The 14,650-nt window shown below is 29.6% G+C and overlaps 2 protein-coding genes across 6 annotated transcripts; both read right to left on the bottom strand.

Annotated features, from left to right (window-relative positions):
• Positions 1-1,680: 1,680 nt before the first annotated feature.
• LOC125076465 (alpha-tocopherol transfer protein-like) lies at positions 1,681-6,040 on the bottom strand. 5 transcript variants are annotated; one of them, XM_047688467.1, is made up of 8 exons: positions 5,917-6,040; positions 4,189-4,330; positions 3,959-4,118; positions 3,398-3,527; positions 3,100-3,231; positions 2,351-2,461; positions 2,080-2,182; positions 1,681-1,824 (listed from the first exon to the last, which is right to left on the bottom strand). In XM_047688467.1, exons 2-8 carry the CDS (start codon positions 4,322-4,324, stop codon positions 1,691-1,693), a joined length of 906 nt encoding a protein of 301 aa, XP_047544423.1. In that variant the 5' UTR covers positions 4,325-4,330; positions 5,917-6,040; the 3' UTR covers positions 1,681-1,690. The 5 variants fall into 5 exon arrangements, with proteins under 5 accessions (XP_047544423.1, XP_047544424.1, XP_047544425.1 ...); XM_047688468.1 differs by lacking the exon at positions 5,917-6,040 and adding an exon at positions 5,770-5,899; XM_047688469.1 differs by lacking the exon at positions 5,917-6,040 and adding an exon at positions 4,965-5,122.
• Positions 6,041-9,231: 3,191 nt separating this feature from the next.
• LOC125076521 (clavesin-2-like) lies at positions 9,232-13,725 on the bottom strand. The gene is made up of 7 exons (XM_047688472.1): positions 13,348-13,725; positions 12,690-12,846; positions 12,013-12,142; positions 11,540-11,671; positions 11,009-11,119; positions 10,823-10,928; positions 9,232-10,501 (listed from the first exon to the last, which is right to left on the bottom strand). The coding sequence occupies exons 1-7, from the start codon at positions 13,484-13,486 to the stop codon at positions 10,416-10,418; spliced, it is 861 nt and encodes a 286-aa protein (XP_047544428.1). The 5' UTR covers positions 13,487-13,725; the 3' UTR covers positions 9,232-10,415.
• Positions 13,726-14,650: the final 925 nt, after the last annotated feature.

Genomic DNA, 14,650 nt, shown 5'->3' with positions numbered 1-14,650 from the left:
ATATTGTATTGCCTCGTCCAATTTTGAGTGTAAGATTTGGAATATATTCCACAACGTTGCTTTAATACGGGTTGATGGACACGATGATTTCTCACGATGTTTTCATTCACTGTCCAACCGTGCGTCCTCAAACGCCGACAAAAATGTATGAATCGTGGATGTCCTTTACAATCGAAATAATACATTCAGAAGTTAACTGTTTTTAATATGTATTGTGTTAAATATAAAAAAAAGGTTATCTATTATTTAGTTTAAATCAACTTGTATAATAATTTTATGTACAATCAAAACCCGGAAGACCTTGGCCGGTCAGTGTAGATATATATTTACTTATAGCAGTTGTCATGGCGATTGGTTGAACGGTAGAAGTGATATCCTGCAACAGATCTAACGGCGAGTTGAAAAATAAATAAGTTTCGTGTGATCGTATCAGTCATGGTGATCATACGATGTCCAAGTATCACATATCATATAACGTATGGATTACTAGTATTAATATTTTTCCTGTTAAACTAACCTATTACTAGACCAGCTTGTGAATTCGACAACCATATAGTACGTATTGGTGAAGTGATACAATAATTATAAATACATACATTTATTTAAAATACGTTCCAGTTACTAAAATAATATTAAAATCACGAGGCCACAAAAAGCGTCATATTTATGCTTTGCCTTATAATTATTAAGTTTATTAAGCGTAACGAAAAGTAGTTAAAATTATTAAGCGCGTAATTAGGGCAAAATAACAATTAAGAGCACAATAATATAATACGTATTATGTAATTAATTATATTTATTAATAAGTCGCAGCAAGATGACACCATTTTTACTGCCGATATTATTTATTTGATATTTTTTATTTGATACAAAATATTCACGAACAAACGTATGCATGTAAAACAAATGTCTCCAATTCATAATTATACATTTGCCATATTTGCAGTTAGAACTCTCGGGTCTTGGCGTAATAGTGCTGGAATATATCTAAAACACACATAGTTATCCATTCCAATGATGGCAGAAGGATGGTTGGTTTATATTGTATTGCAATATAATAGGGCAATGTTAGCACCACGTTTAGTACAATGGCTATTTTATTAAAATGTAAATAAAGTTTTTTAAAAATGCATTAATCACACAGCCGTTTTTTAGTCAAGTCAATGAGCGATCTATCGATTAATGTTAAATCGATAGAACGGATTAGTATTTTAGATTTTGATGAGTTATTCACTGTTCTAGGAATATTAAAAAAAAAAAAACGAAAGTAAATCGTATCAATTTATTAGGGGGCCATAACTGTAGTAAAAAACTGTTTATTTACTTTAGATATTAAAAAATATAATCTAGTAAAGGCATTTTAACGATTCCCTTAAAATAATTTAAAAAAAAGAAACATTACTGACAAGTAAGAAATACATAAATTTCATCAAACAAAAAAATAAATATATGTAGCCAATCAATACAGCTTAGATCTTGATGACAGATATTTTTCATTATTTAATATTATATATATGATGAATTACATATAAAATGACAGAGAATCTTTGATATTTTTTAATATTTCATTTAAAAAAAACATTGTGACGTAATTTTCGTGTTTTTAAGATACCGTAAGAGTCAAAATATATATTCATGAAATTCACCTATGACTCTTCAATTATATATATTACATCAATTATAAATATTTTTAATCTATATCCAATTTTCTAAATGATCCCTGATTTGACTTATTTTTACTTGTTCGTTTTGACTCGTCCGTTCCAAACTCCATTTCTTGCTCCATCCAAGGCCTATATTCGACTATTTTCTTTGCCCAATACTCTGAAAAAAATAAATATGTATACAGCCAAATGAAAAAAAAAGGTTTTACTATACGTATTAAGTATTATTGCACTGACAAAACATTTATAGCCTAACCATGTTTCGAAATCGTGACAAAACTACGATTTTATTAGATAACAATATTGTGGCTTCTTCTCTCAAATGTCAAACCAATGAGAACAGAAAGAGAGAAAACAGTGTTTGACTAAACATTAAGCTATATTTATAAGTAAAAACTTTACAAATAACTCTTACCAATTATATCATTTAGTGGACCCCCAGTACCTCCATATTCGACAGGCATTATTTCTTTTGGTAAGCTTTTTAGTAATTCGTCATTATTTTTATGTATTTTTAGCTGAAAATCATAACAGAACATGACATATAAAGAAGATGTATGATTAACCTTTTTATTGATAACTGAATTGAATTAACGATGGCATTACGGGAACGCTTGTAAAAGTATTTAAAAATAAGCGATTATTTTATAAATTCGTTCATATTTGTATTACTTAGATGTACTTACTCTTTCTTTAGCTTTTTCGCCTAGAAATCCAGATACAAGCTTAAATATAATTTCAATACCAGACGGTACATTTACATGGTGACTGCCTTTTAGACGAAGAGGCAGGGAATCCTGAAAGGGACCAACGGTAAATTAAAATTAAATCAAATCGCTTGTAAAAATCTACAAACCTTTATTGATCTTATTGCTAATTTAGGCAAACAATATATAGCAATGGGTTATTAAATTGGTATTAATTTATGTTGTATAGTTTTCTAACAAATACGGGTACCACATGGTAAGTGGTCACCACAACTTACAAAAGTGCACATTACATCATCAATGCGAAGCCTATCTTGAGATTTTATTATCACAGTAAGCAAAAATCTAAGCTTAAACGATATTTTTTTTAGAAGGCTGTAGATAATCAATGAAGCGTCCTCTCATTGTAAATGTCAATGATGAAGGATGAGAAATCAGTGTTTCACTAAACACACAGTCAATAACGTTCATTATTAAGGCTTCGTCAGTCTAGTGGTTAGATGTAATACCGCAGGTCGTGAGGTTCTGTACTCAATTCCCAAATCGGGTGCATAAACACTTATTGCGTATTTACGTCCAATAATTCTTAGTAGCAACCCGGATTCTGGTCCACCCCTTAATGGTGGAAGGCTTATTTTATTCCTTATTATTTCCAAAATAACTTAGCTATACTAATAGTTAAATTAAATGCAAATAATGTTAAATGCAAAAATAAACATTTTACGTACCTGACTGACTGCTACTAACTTCTTCAGCAGACCAGGGCTGGCTTGCATTAGATGATTTAAAGTAACATTTTGATAGTCAACAGCTATTACAGTACCCATCACGGTGGCTGTATCATTTTCAATAACTAAAATCTATAACAAAAAAGTTAAATGAATTAGAAAAATACTGGAATATTTCATTCTAAATATCTGAATCCGAATTAATTTGTGCATACCAATTTTTATGTAACACCAAATAGCAAAACGGTATGTGGTGTTTAAAAGCAAAAAAGCAGTATTTAGAAAACTTTTGTCTTACCTGTACTAAATAATACAAAATACACATGATATCAGCGACATTGTATTTCTCTGGGTCGTATTCTCCCGCTCGTATAAGAATAACACAAGGGCTTAGGGAATTTTTCGGTTGCGGCAAAATAACGCATGTCCTAAAACCATATAAATAAATAGATCATAATCTTAATAGAAAACCGACTAAAATTTCTTATCTTCTAAATTTTGATGGTAGGGCTTTGTGGGTAGGTAACACCATCAAATATTCTAACTAGTATCACCGAACAGTAAAACTTAGTATTGTTATTTCGGTCTGAAGGCTAAGTGAGCCAGTGTAACTACATAAGATTAGTTAGTTCCCAAAGCTAGTAACGCATTGGCGATGTAAGGAACGGTTAATATTAACAGTACTGATGGGCTATAGTGACCATCAGATGGTCAATTTGACTGTCCACCTAATTATGGACAGAGCATAAATACTTTATGATCTGGTTTGAAGAAGCCAATATAACAAGAACAAAGAATAGAACATCTTAGTTCCTAGTGTTGGAAGCTATAATAAACGAATATTAAAAGAGATTCTTACCCTAGTCTTAGAAATTCCAAAAATTGAGGTTCAGTCGGTTTTATTCGTAAGGTAACTTCAGGAGCTGTTGTGCGTAAAGTGTAGAACAGTTCTAACTTCGATTTCACACGTTCTAAACTGAATTTGCAGCCTCTGAGTAAAGCAATCAGCCATTGGTCATCTGGAAAAATAACAACAATTATATTTGGAACACTTTTTCTTCGATTAAGAGTTATTCTGGACAAACTAACCTGTTCTTGCCTTCAAATGGGCCTGTTTCGATATCCATTCCTTTAAATTTTGTAAGTCACTGGCAACTTGATTTGGATTTTCGTTCAGCTCATTCTTGGCTATCTTTGCCAATTCCGGAGATAGTTCGCGTATCATTTGTATCTGTAAAGTTTATAAAAGTTATTACAATATGAAAAAGATAGTTGAACATTAGTGCCTCTCAATCTGGTTAGTACTCAACATAGTTGTTATCAGATTTCAATATTTTGTGACTCAGTTATTGTGATTACTTATCGTTAACAAAAATCATATCCACGTTACTACTCAACCGAATTTGTTGAAACTTGCAAGCTTGAACTTCAAGGAAGGACATCGGCCACTTTGTATGCCAACACCTGACAACCGACCCGTAAAACTTATATTTTAAAACTAAAATAAGAGATAACCTTAAGTATACGTGAGTTGTCAGTACGTAATAAATACATAAATCTAGTTTTTCTCGTTTGCTTTTTAAATATTTAATAATTACGGCTTATTTTAAATAAATCAACGCTTTAACTTTTTGCAATATAAATTACTTCAAGGCAGCTTACAAAAAACTATATTAATTTTAAATTGAGAAGTATTATTAAATTACAACATTTTAGTAAATATTTAAAAGACATACATAATACATAAAATGTTTAACACGTTATTTTAAGAAATGAATCCCCAAAAAGTTATGAAAATTATAAATATAATGTTGCTATAAAGGAATTTCAACTGGAATAAAAAATAAAAATAATTTATGTCTTGCCTCTGTTTGGAGTCGCGACCTTTTTTAATGTTTACTATTAAATTAAAACTGTAACGTGTTCTTGTCCCGCCAGTTATGCACTATTTATAAAACAGCTGTACTTATACAATATTGTTTATATTTATAATTTCACGAGACGCGTGTAGATTGTAAGATAAATGGGTTAACAGCACTTTCAATGGAACAAGGTCAAGTTACAAGTTAACTATGGTTATCAACCATGAATATTCTCAATCATTGACAGTCAATTAATTTTGAATAAATCTTTTACTATCATGAAGCCGGTTTTGAAACGTCTGTTGTTATTTATCTTTGTTTTTATTTACGTGGCATTGATTTTTTGTATATCAGTTTTACGTTTTTATCATTTTCACATCTAAAGGACTTAATCAAAAATAAATTTTCATTTTCGTAACAATGTAAAATATTTTTTTCAATAAAACGATAAAATAATCATGATTAATGTATATAATCTCCTTTGTAAACGCCTTGCCATTCGTATAATGTTGGCAGTTTAATAAGAACATTTTACTTATTACTAGAACTTAGCTACCTACACATAAAAAAGTTTAATAAATATTAATACGTAAAATTTATAAAATTTCAGTATTATTCGTGTTATATATTTTGAAAAAACTTTAAAAGGGAACTTACACCATGTGTATATTTGATTAAGATTTTTGTTCGAACAATACAATTAACTACGTTTGAATACAATTCAAAATCATGGCAATATTATTATATTACAAATTTATTATGAGCACTTTCTTATTGTAATAATTAATATAATAAATTTCATATTTACCGTCACTTTTTTTTATTACACACGTCAATTTTTATTTATTTCAGACCGATGTCTTTCACACACGATATACGACGTGAAATAATCTAAAACCCGTTTCCAACGACAAACTGTGTTATCTTTGTAATAATAAACTGTTACTATACTTACCAATAAAGACGGAATAATGTTGTAATGAACCTGTAGCGTACTGAGTGGTAGATCGATGGCGTATCGACTTACACCTTTTTATCAGTAATATGTTATCGCGAAATATCGTGCACCTTCTACAGAATTTCAGACTAACGGCTTTTATATACACTAGTGTTCGAAATTTTCCCCTAAGTGTTGAAAATTTTAGAAATATATATATACAATGTATAATACAATTTGCATATTTTTATAATTTTTATTTTTATTTCCATTTTTTAAATTGATATAAAAAAAATCGGTAACACAAAGAGGAGAAAATGATATTAAATTGTCTTTTTCAATTTATTTTCTTCTTTTATGAGTATATTATATTATTATTTATTAGCTTAGATTTGATATTGAAATCGTATTAAAACGAAAAATAATAACATTAAAAAGATATGATATAAAATAAAGCTATTTTCTCTTATATTTCTTGTCATGTTCCTAGAATATTAAACCTACGTGACGTCAGAATAATGTAGGTACAACAAAAAATACAGTTCTATCAAAATCGCCGTTTCTTCATAATTTAACTTTAACAACACATACAAACTAAAACTTCTTGGATTATTTCTTTGTTTGCTTGGTTTCAAAATTGACCTTCAAGAAAATGGAACCATCTGAAATTAATTAATCCTGTTTTCAATAAATATACTTAATTTAATGATGACCGGTCCGTAGTGTTAAATGAAGAGTTTTAATCGAGAGTATTATAAATAAAATCCAAAATATCTTAATGAATAACCATGTACGAGGAATGTTTATTATAAAGGCAGATACAGTCGAGTGGGAATTACACGGAAAGGCTTTGTTTACAAATACTTTCAAGAGTATATATGTACTTACACTTCTAAATAATTGCCATATAAAATTGCCCGAAGTATAATTCAAATATAATACTGCAAATGAGCCTCAGTTAAAACAAATATTATTTAAATTATGCCTTGTAATTTTAAACATAAACTCACAGTTTGTACTTTGTTATTTTAACAATAAAGTATTCAAAAGTTATTCCTTTGCTGCTAAAGTTTTGTGTGCAAATAAAAAAAAATAAAAATTAACATTGAAATCCAATTACATAGATATATAATATTCAAGTTATCATATCGTGTTCATAGAATTATAACTCTTCATTCGTTCGACAGGTAACGTTTCATAAAATCATTAAGATTGCACTGATATGAATTTAATTTAATGATAAATAATAGATAAAAGAATTAACTCACACCTACGTAGTATTGTGATAATAGATATATTGCCAGTGTTCTTTCATGACATCACTCCCATTTTCAGCAGCAATTAAGCGTTTAGATTGTGCTCTGTGTGTATGACAGAGGCCAAAGGGGTTCAACCCTTCGTCTGTCTTAGTTAACCTTCTGACTTGCAGACACAAAAAAAAGACTTATTCAACACAAGACTTTTATTTTTTAACTACCTTACACTCGCAGCTTTACTTGTGTAGATAGTTTGTGGGAAGACTTTTATTGCTTCAGTTTTATTTACTATATAACTATAGGTTAATAGGAATATTAGTAATTCCTTAATTAATTTGGGACCTTGCTAATATACTTTAAAAAAAAAACATATTTTTGACATTTCATTTCTCTAAATTTCTCTAAATGGCTGTATTAAATACAACTTTAATAAAATATTAAAATAAATAAAGCTTTATTGATTTACTAGTGGTATTTAAGTTTTTCTATAAATAAATACATTAAGCTCAGCTAAATATCAATTTATTAAGAGTTGCTTATACATTGTTGACCTTGTTCGATAGGTCTTTACCGACAAGCTCCCCACAAACATTATCTTGTGCGGAGAAAAGTGTCGTCGTCCTGCACTGATTTATTAAACGATAGACTGATTACATCAAGATTATAGAATTGTTAAACAGAGTGACTATGATTTTCTTTCGAGAAAAAATAACTATAATACCGTATATTATAAAAATATTTTTATAACTTATAATAAAACAAAATCTACACTGCATTTCTAATTTAAGTGACCTGTCCATAATCAATTTTTGTTTTTTAAATAACTTATTTTGTATTTAATTTTCTATCTAGCGTTATTCTTATCGCCAAATTTAATGCATTAATGAATCCTAGACCATACTGGAAATTGTTATCCATGCGAACCGTTACATTTTAGGTGGGTATTAGAAACACATACACTCACCCGCCCAGAGGTTAGAATGCGTGCATCTTAACCGATGATTGCGGGTTCGAACCCAGGCAAGCACCGCTGCATTTTCATGTACTTAATTTGTATTTATAATTCATCTCGTGCTCGGCGGTGAAGGAAAACATCGTGAGTAAACCCGCATGTGTCTAATTTCAACGAAATTCTGCCACATGTGTGTCCACCGATCCGCATTGGAGCAGCGTGGTGGAATATGCTCTAAGCCTTCTCCTCAAGAGGATGCCTTAGTCCAGCAGTGGTCAATTTACAGGCTGTTAATGTTGTTGCACTCACCCTGCGTGACTAAATTTAAAGGAATGTCGTTATAATCGTTTCGTTATAGACAATAGACGCGTCTTATATCTACGTGTTCCAGCTAAAAATACAAGTACATATATCGATTTATGTTAGTTGTACAAAGGAACAATATTATTTGTGTTAGTGTTTAATTAAGTTTTTTACTTTTACGTACAGGATTAGCATACTTTAGAACTAAAAGTAATAGTATTAATACTATTAGTTCTCATAAAACATGTTTTTATAAATGAGGTTATATCATCATCAGTGTGCTAGGTCTGCGTTAAAATGAGCGCTCTATAGGGATCAGTTTTTGGTCCATTTTTATTGTTGGTATACATAAATGATGTACCATTGACGTAAAATTAACAGTTTGGCGACAAGATTTTATATCATAGATCTGTTAATGGTATTTATAATATTGTATTTTTTGCTTGTGATATATTCATTAAAGTTGGCAGGAAAAACACGACTAGTGGTGATGTAAACAATTCGTTCTCACTAATACAGAATTAGTTCATAACTAATAATTTGGTTTTGAATACCAAAAAAACTAAGTGTTTTGTGTAACGTGTTTCTTTTGTATTTTGATATAAAAGATTACCTATCCACCTTAAAACGAAAATATATGCAAAAATTAGCTAAAAATCATACATGAAATTGACTCATATATTGGGAAAATAAGCTGCTTTGTGTTGTATTACTTGATATGCTGGCTTAGATAGCTTAAGAGTAAAAAGGGAATAATTATGAAAACATCTTCATCTTCAACTTTACATTACTTTTAATTGCTTAAAAAATAATATTATGAAACACAAACTTCCTCTCTCTCTTATATTTCTCTTATATAGAGTTGAAATTCAACGTTTGATTCAATCCAATGACATATAAATTAAACAATGATAGCCCGTTTTAAGTCCCACCATTTCATGATTGCTGTACTTACTGTTAGCTCACAACGTAGAAACTCCATAACGGTTAACTACATACACAAAATTTCACCATAACCTGACTGCTGTACCCAAACTCCTGATGAGTAACTCGAAGACCAACAGCACCGATACGATCTCTTATATATTTATTCCATTGTGATAGCTCATAAATAGTCTAAAATCTGGCATAACTTGGACAATGCATCTTGGTTGACTTGAATAATTTGTCGAGGTGAACGTAATTAGCATTGATTTGCAACCTATCTATATATCTTGAATATTGTATAACTATAAAGCCTTCACCAAATTAGGCACAATATTATTTGCCGTTGGCCAAGCATATGTGCTAAATTGGCTCTATCATTTAGGTTTACCTAGTAAAACACTAGATTCTAGCAAATTAGCAGGTAAGCGACTGTGCAACAATAAGGTATAAATTGACATCAACAAACTTAGAAATAATTCCAGCGAAATCTAAAAATTCCATAAATACGAGAAAATATACTTTAACGTGCATCAAATTGATATTTTTTTACATTATGCAATTTTATATGATACAAAGGCTTATCGTCAAACTACCCACATACTTTCTATATAAGTACTCCAGGTATATTTTCCTATAATGTAAAGAGAAAAAAAATAAACACTCTTAACCTAAACCAATTAACGAAAATGAAACAAAAATAAAACTTAATTACTCTTTTTTTTTATTACTAATATATTTAATGCACTGACATGAAAATGTTACCCTATTAATTTGATATAGGTACTTAATTTTAATACTAAACCTAGACTTATAAAGAGTGACTTCAGATTAATAACATAGTTAATTAGTATGGATAATGGATATACTTTAAAAAATATTGAAGGAATCGTTTTATAAAAAGACGTGACGGTTTCAACAGACAAATTTCTTAAGCAAAAATTTGCTTAAAAACTAACTATTTAAAAATAATGTAAGTATCGTTGATAACAAAGATTATTATATTATACATATATTGGTATTTCATTTTAATCTAATTCCAAACGTTTAAAATTCTTTTCAATTGCGACTGGTTGAGGTTTTTACGAACGTTTAGACTCGTCACTCCCATATTTCAGATCATCTTCAAAGAATGAACTGTAGTCTGACATTTTCTTCTTCCAGTGATCTGTTGAAAATTGAAAATATTATACTAATGAAGAACAACATAAAGGCTTGCCGCTAAGAGAAAGCGTTCCCGGCATGGATGTTAGTTGTTTATGACTAGAACAAATGATACTTTGCTTAAGAGTTGAAATAATGATATAGTTCTTAATCTTATTATTCGTTAGTAGGACAAACAAAAATAAAAATTTTATCGTAGACTTCGCCATTTCAAAACAACATCGTACAATCGATCACAGACCTATCCGGAAGAATATATCAGAGAGGTCAACTATTATTAATATTTATTTATCAAATTAAACATGAATTCGAATATTGAACAAACCTATACAATTCTGAATACTGTCACCCGTTCCTCCGTATTCCTCTGGTAAGACTTCCTTCGGCACGTATTCATGCAAAGATTCTATATTTTTATTGTGTATCATTATCTGGAACGTACATGCTCGAATTAAAATAAAATAAAGAAAACTGAATCTGCATAAATTCGCAATGTCTATTAAATACTTACTCTTTGCTTGCTTTTTTCACTCATAAATCTTTTGCCAATGTTGAGAAACGTTTCCAAAAACGGTGAACTATTGATGAAATGCATTGATTTGATTCTTAATGGTACCGCTTCCTAAAATTATTTATATTTATTAAGAGAGTAACAACACTCAGATTTAACAGTTCCTTAATTCTTAGTATACACTTTATATTTTAAATAACCACCAAGAAATGCCGTTAAACGTCTCTTAGTGTAACAGTTAATCAAATGTATACTTAAAACAGAAATGCAATTCTTATAGTTCAAACAGATCTCACTTTCTACCTCACTCGTGCAATATAAAGGCGACTAACCTTAAGTAAGTAAGCGTATCACTTAATGATATTTATTTGCGTGCTTCCTTCAAATTTGTGTTGTATATTATTTTCTCCCGTTTCATGATTGTATTAAGTAGTGAGTTTTTAAATTATTCTTACAGAATATTTCTATACTTTCAAACTAAATGTATTGGACATTAGCGTTCATCTAAATTCCAAAAGAGAGTACACTAACCTGGTTGGCTCTAATTATATTTCTTATCTGTTTGATAGATGCTTGCGTGTAATGAGCTAATTTAGAGCCGGTTAAATCCACGACATTTATTATTCCCGAAACGACGAAATTGTCGTCTTCCATAAAGCAAATCTGAAAATGAAATATCAAACACGTTCAATAGCTATATCATTATTATATTCAAGACATAACGGCGTCTGCGGTAAAAAAACATTTAGATAGTTAATCAGGTAGTTAAACATAATTATATTGGCATTTATAATTATGTTTTCAAGTCCTGGTATCCGTTTCTAGGAGTTTTGCAGCATTGTATTTTTTTTATTCCTTTAACGTTTCAGACATACCAACCAGTAGGTCCTCATAGATCATAACAATTTTCCCTATATAAAGAATCGTATTTATGTTACAAAAACTGAAATCAAACAGATTCAAAAATACAATTAAAATACAACAATTCTACTTTATGAATTTACCTGTTCTTGAAAACCAAAGACTGATAATATATCTATTAAAGAGAATTTCTTGGGATCGCATAAACCTAAGCGATATATAATAACTCTAGGATCCCCTGGATTTTTGGTTTTTTGTAATATCAAAGTGCATCTGAAAATAAAACATTATATTTAATTAAAAACAAATAATATGTAAATAAATATATAACTCGGTTAATAAGGAAAAAGTGAGTAACATGGATCTTCTTAAATTTTCTACTATTAAAAATTGAGCTGTCATTAACATAATTTGGTATAAGATCATGATTTACATTTATATAATAATTATCAGCATTGTTGTGCTACAATTTGAAGGGAAGGAAGTCAATGTAACTTCAGGCACAGAGGACATGATACCTTAGTTCCCAAGGTTTGTGGCACATTGATGTTCTAACCCAATTGCCATTGGTGCCAATTTATTTGGGTGACCACTTATTTGTTACACACTCACACTATTAGATGACTCGTTTGCTGGTCCTTCTATCTATAATTTATAATTTAGTAAACAAAATTGACAATTTTGTTCCCAACTCTTACAATAATAAAATTTCTTCCGTCGGAAGAGATTTTAAAGTTTTTCTTTTTATATATCAGATCTATATTGAACAATCAAAATTATATGTCATATAGATAGTCGTAATACATAGAATTGAGCTTACCCTATATTTAACATTTCTATAACCTTAGGTTCATAATATTTTATGTTATATAGATACGGCGCCGTACTTCTTAGTGAAAAATAGAGATCAATTTTACTTTTGGTTTGTTCTAACCTATATTTAGTACCACGTAAAAACGCAGCTAGCCATTGATCATCTGTAAGAAAGAAAAATAAAAAAATAAAAATTCACTATTCACTATTCCATGTAGTTTCTAATTTGACCACAAACACAACACACATTAAAAAAAACTATTTATACAAAAATAATTTTCCAAACCATTTACAATCGACGAAGAAATCGGTGAAAAATGTCGGTTAAAAAACAGATACCAGTCTTAAGATGAAGATTAGAGTAACAAGACAAGAGAAATTGAGCTTAAGTTAATTCTTGTTACTTAAATAAAAAATACATTTAAAAAATTAACATAACACCTTTATAATAATTGAGAGGAATCTAAATATTAACTGTGTAAATATATTACACCTAAAACCTGACGGTCAACCCCAAAAACGCGAGCGATTTCGTGCGCGAAAACTAGTACATAATAATAGCAATAATGACGAATGAATCAAATAATATATGAAACGGTATTTGATTATAGTTAATACTTCATATAGAAATATTAACAGCATTTCTCTTTTAAAAATGTACTCACCGGTTCTAGCCCTTAAATGAGGTTGGTTTTCAATCCATTGCTTTAAATATTGTATACTTTCTTCCAGCTTCTCGGTGTCTTCATTCAATTCCACTCTTGCTATTTCTGCCAAAGCTGGGCACAAAGGCCGAACCGTCATATTAAGATTCGAATAATTCGACCGATCTTTAAATATTTGTTTAATTATTTCAAATACAAATGAAACGAGTTCCTAGCAATGCGAGTAAAATATGAGACATAACGTAAACAATACTGACTGATATGAATATATCTGTGACGTGTCATTTTTGTACATATAATGATAACGCTTGCAACTGTCTGTATGTTATATTTTTTCAAACAGATTAAGGGCAATTTCAAACACACTGCTCGTCGTTAACATGAACTTGATTAATTTAAAATCTAATTTATAATTGGTAGATGGCAGCTGATGACGTGATAAGCGACCAATTAGCGTTCCATATTTAGCCATATTAGTAAATTTAATTTTGAAAAGCTTTTAAAAAAGGAAAATAATGTATTTAATAAAACACTACCATAAATAATTCAAGATATTTTCAAATATATATGTACGTATCTATGTATATACCTCTCACGATTTAACATTTATTGTATAACCTTAGTAATTTGTAATAAAAGTTTATTAGCATAAGATATATTTTGTCCATAAAAATTGTTCAAGTCGTCTCGCGGTATGTGCACGTACAACCATTTCGAACAAACAATATGAGAAATAATAACTTTTTATGCCTTCAACGATCTAGTCTTGCTTAAACTTTATATTTTTCTTTTAGATGAAAGGATGATAAGGATGTATATTCCAATATACGTAATACCTTAAAAAGGATTTACTTTGAACAAAACTTAAATAGGTATTATGTGTAATGTACAATCTAGAATTCTTGTGGAACTAGGGCCAAACTCATAACCTTTCAGGTACCGAGAAAGGACACGGTTTAAATAAGAATCATAAATATCAATCAAGGCAACAAAAGTTTTTGTGTCAGTAAATTTTTACTTCCAGAACATAGCTGTGTCACAAAGCCGCGCTACAGTAAGAAATAATATGGGAAATTAAAGATAAAATAAATTAATATATAACCTACTCGCGGACAAAGTTACGCGAAGTTCGTTATCATTATAATAATCATATAAATGACATAAAAGATTGTAACATGACTATCTTCATTGTACATTACATTGTACGTGTGTACACTTTATTTAGATAATACTTTATTATTACTTCGCTTTCTGATAAGTTTAATAATTGAAATTAGCTATATTATTAATAAACATTGTAATG

Source organism: Vanessa atalanta, chromosome 3 (genome assembly GCF_905147765.1).
Source record: "Vanessa atalanta chromosome 3, ilVanAtal1.2, whole genome shotgun sequence".
Taxonomy (NCBI): domain Eukaryota; kingdom Metazoa; phylum Arthropoda; class Insecta; order Lepidoptera; family Nymphalidae; genus Vanessa; species Vanessa atalanta.
The sequence above is the reverse complement of the archived record's forward strand: the minus strand, read 5'-3'. Positions and strand labels throughout refer to the sequence as shown.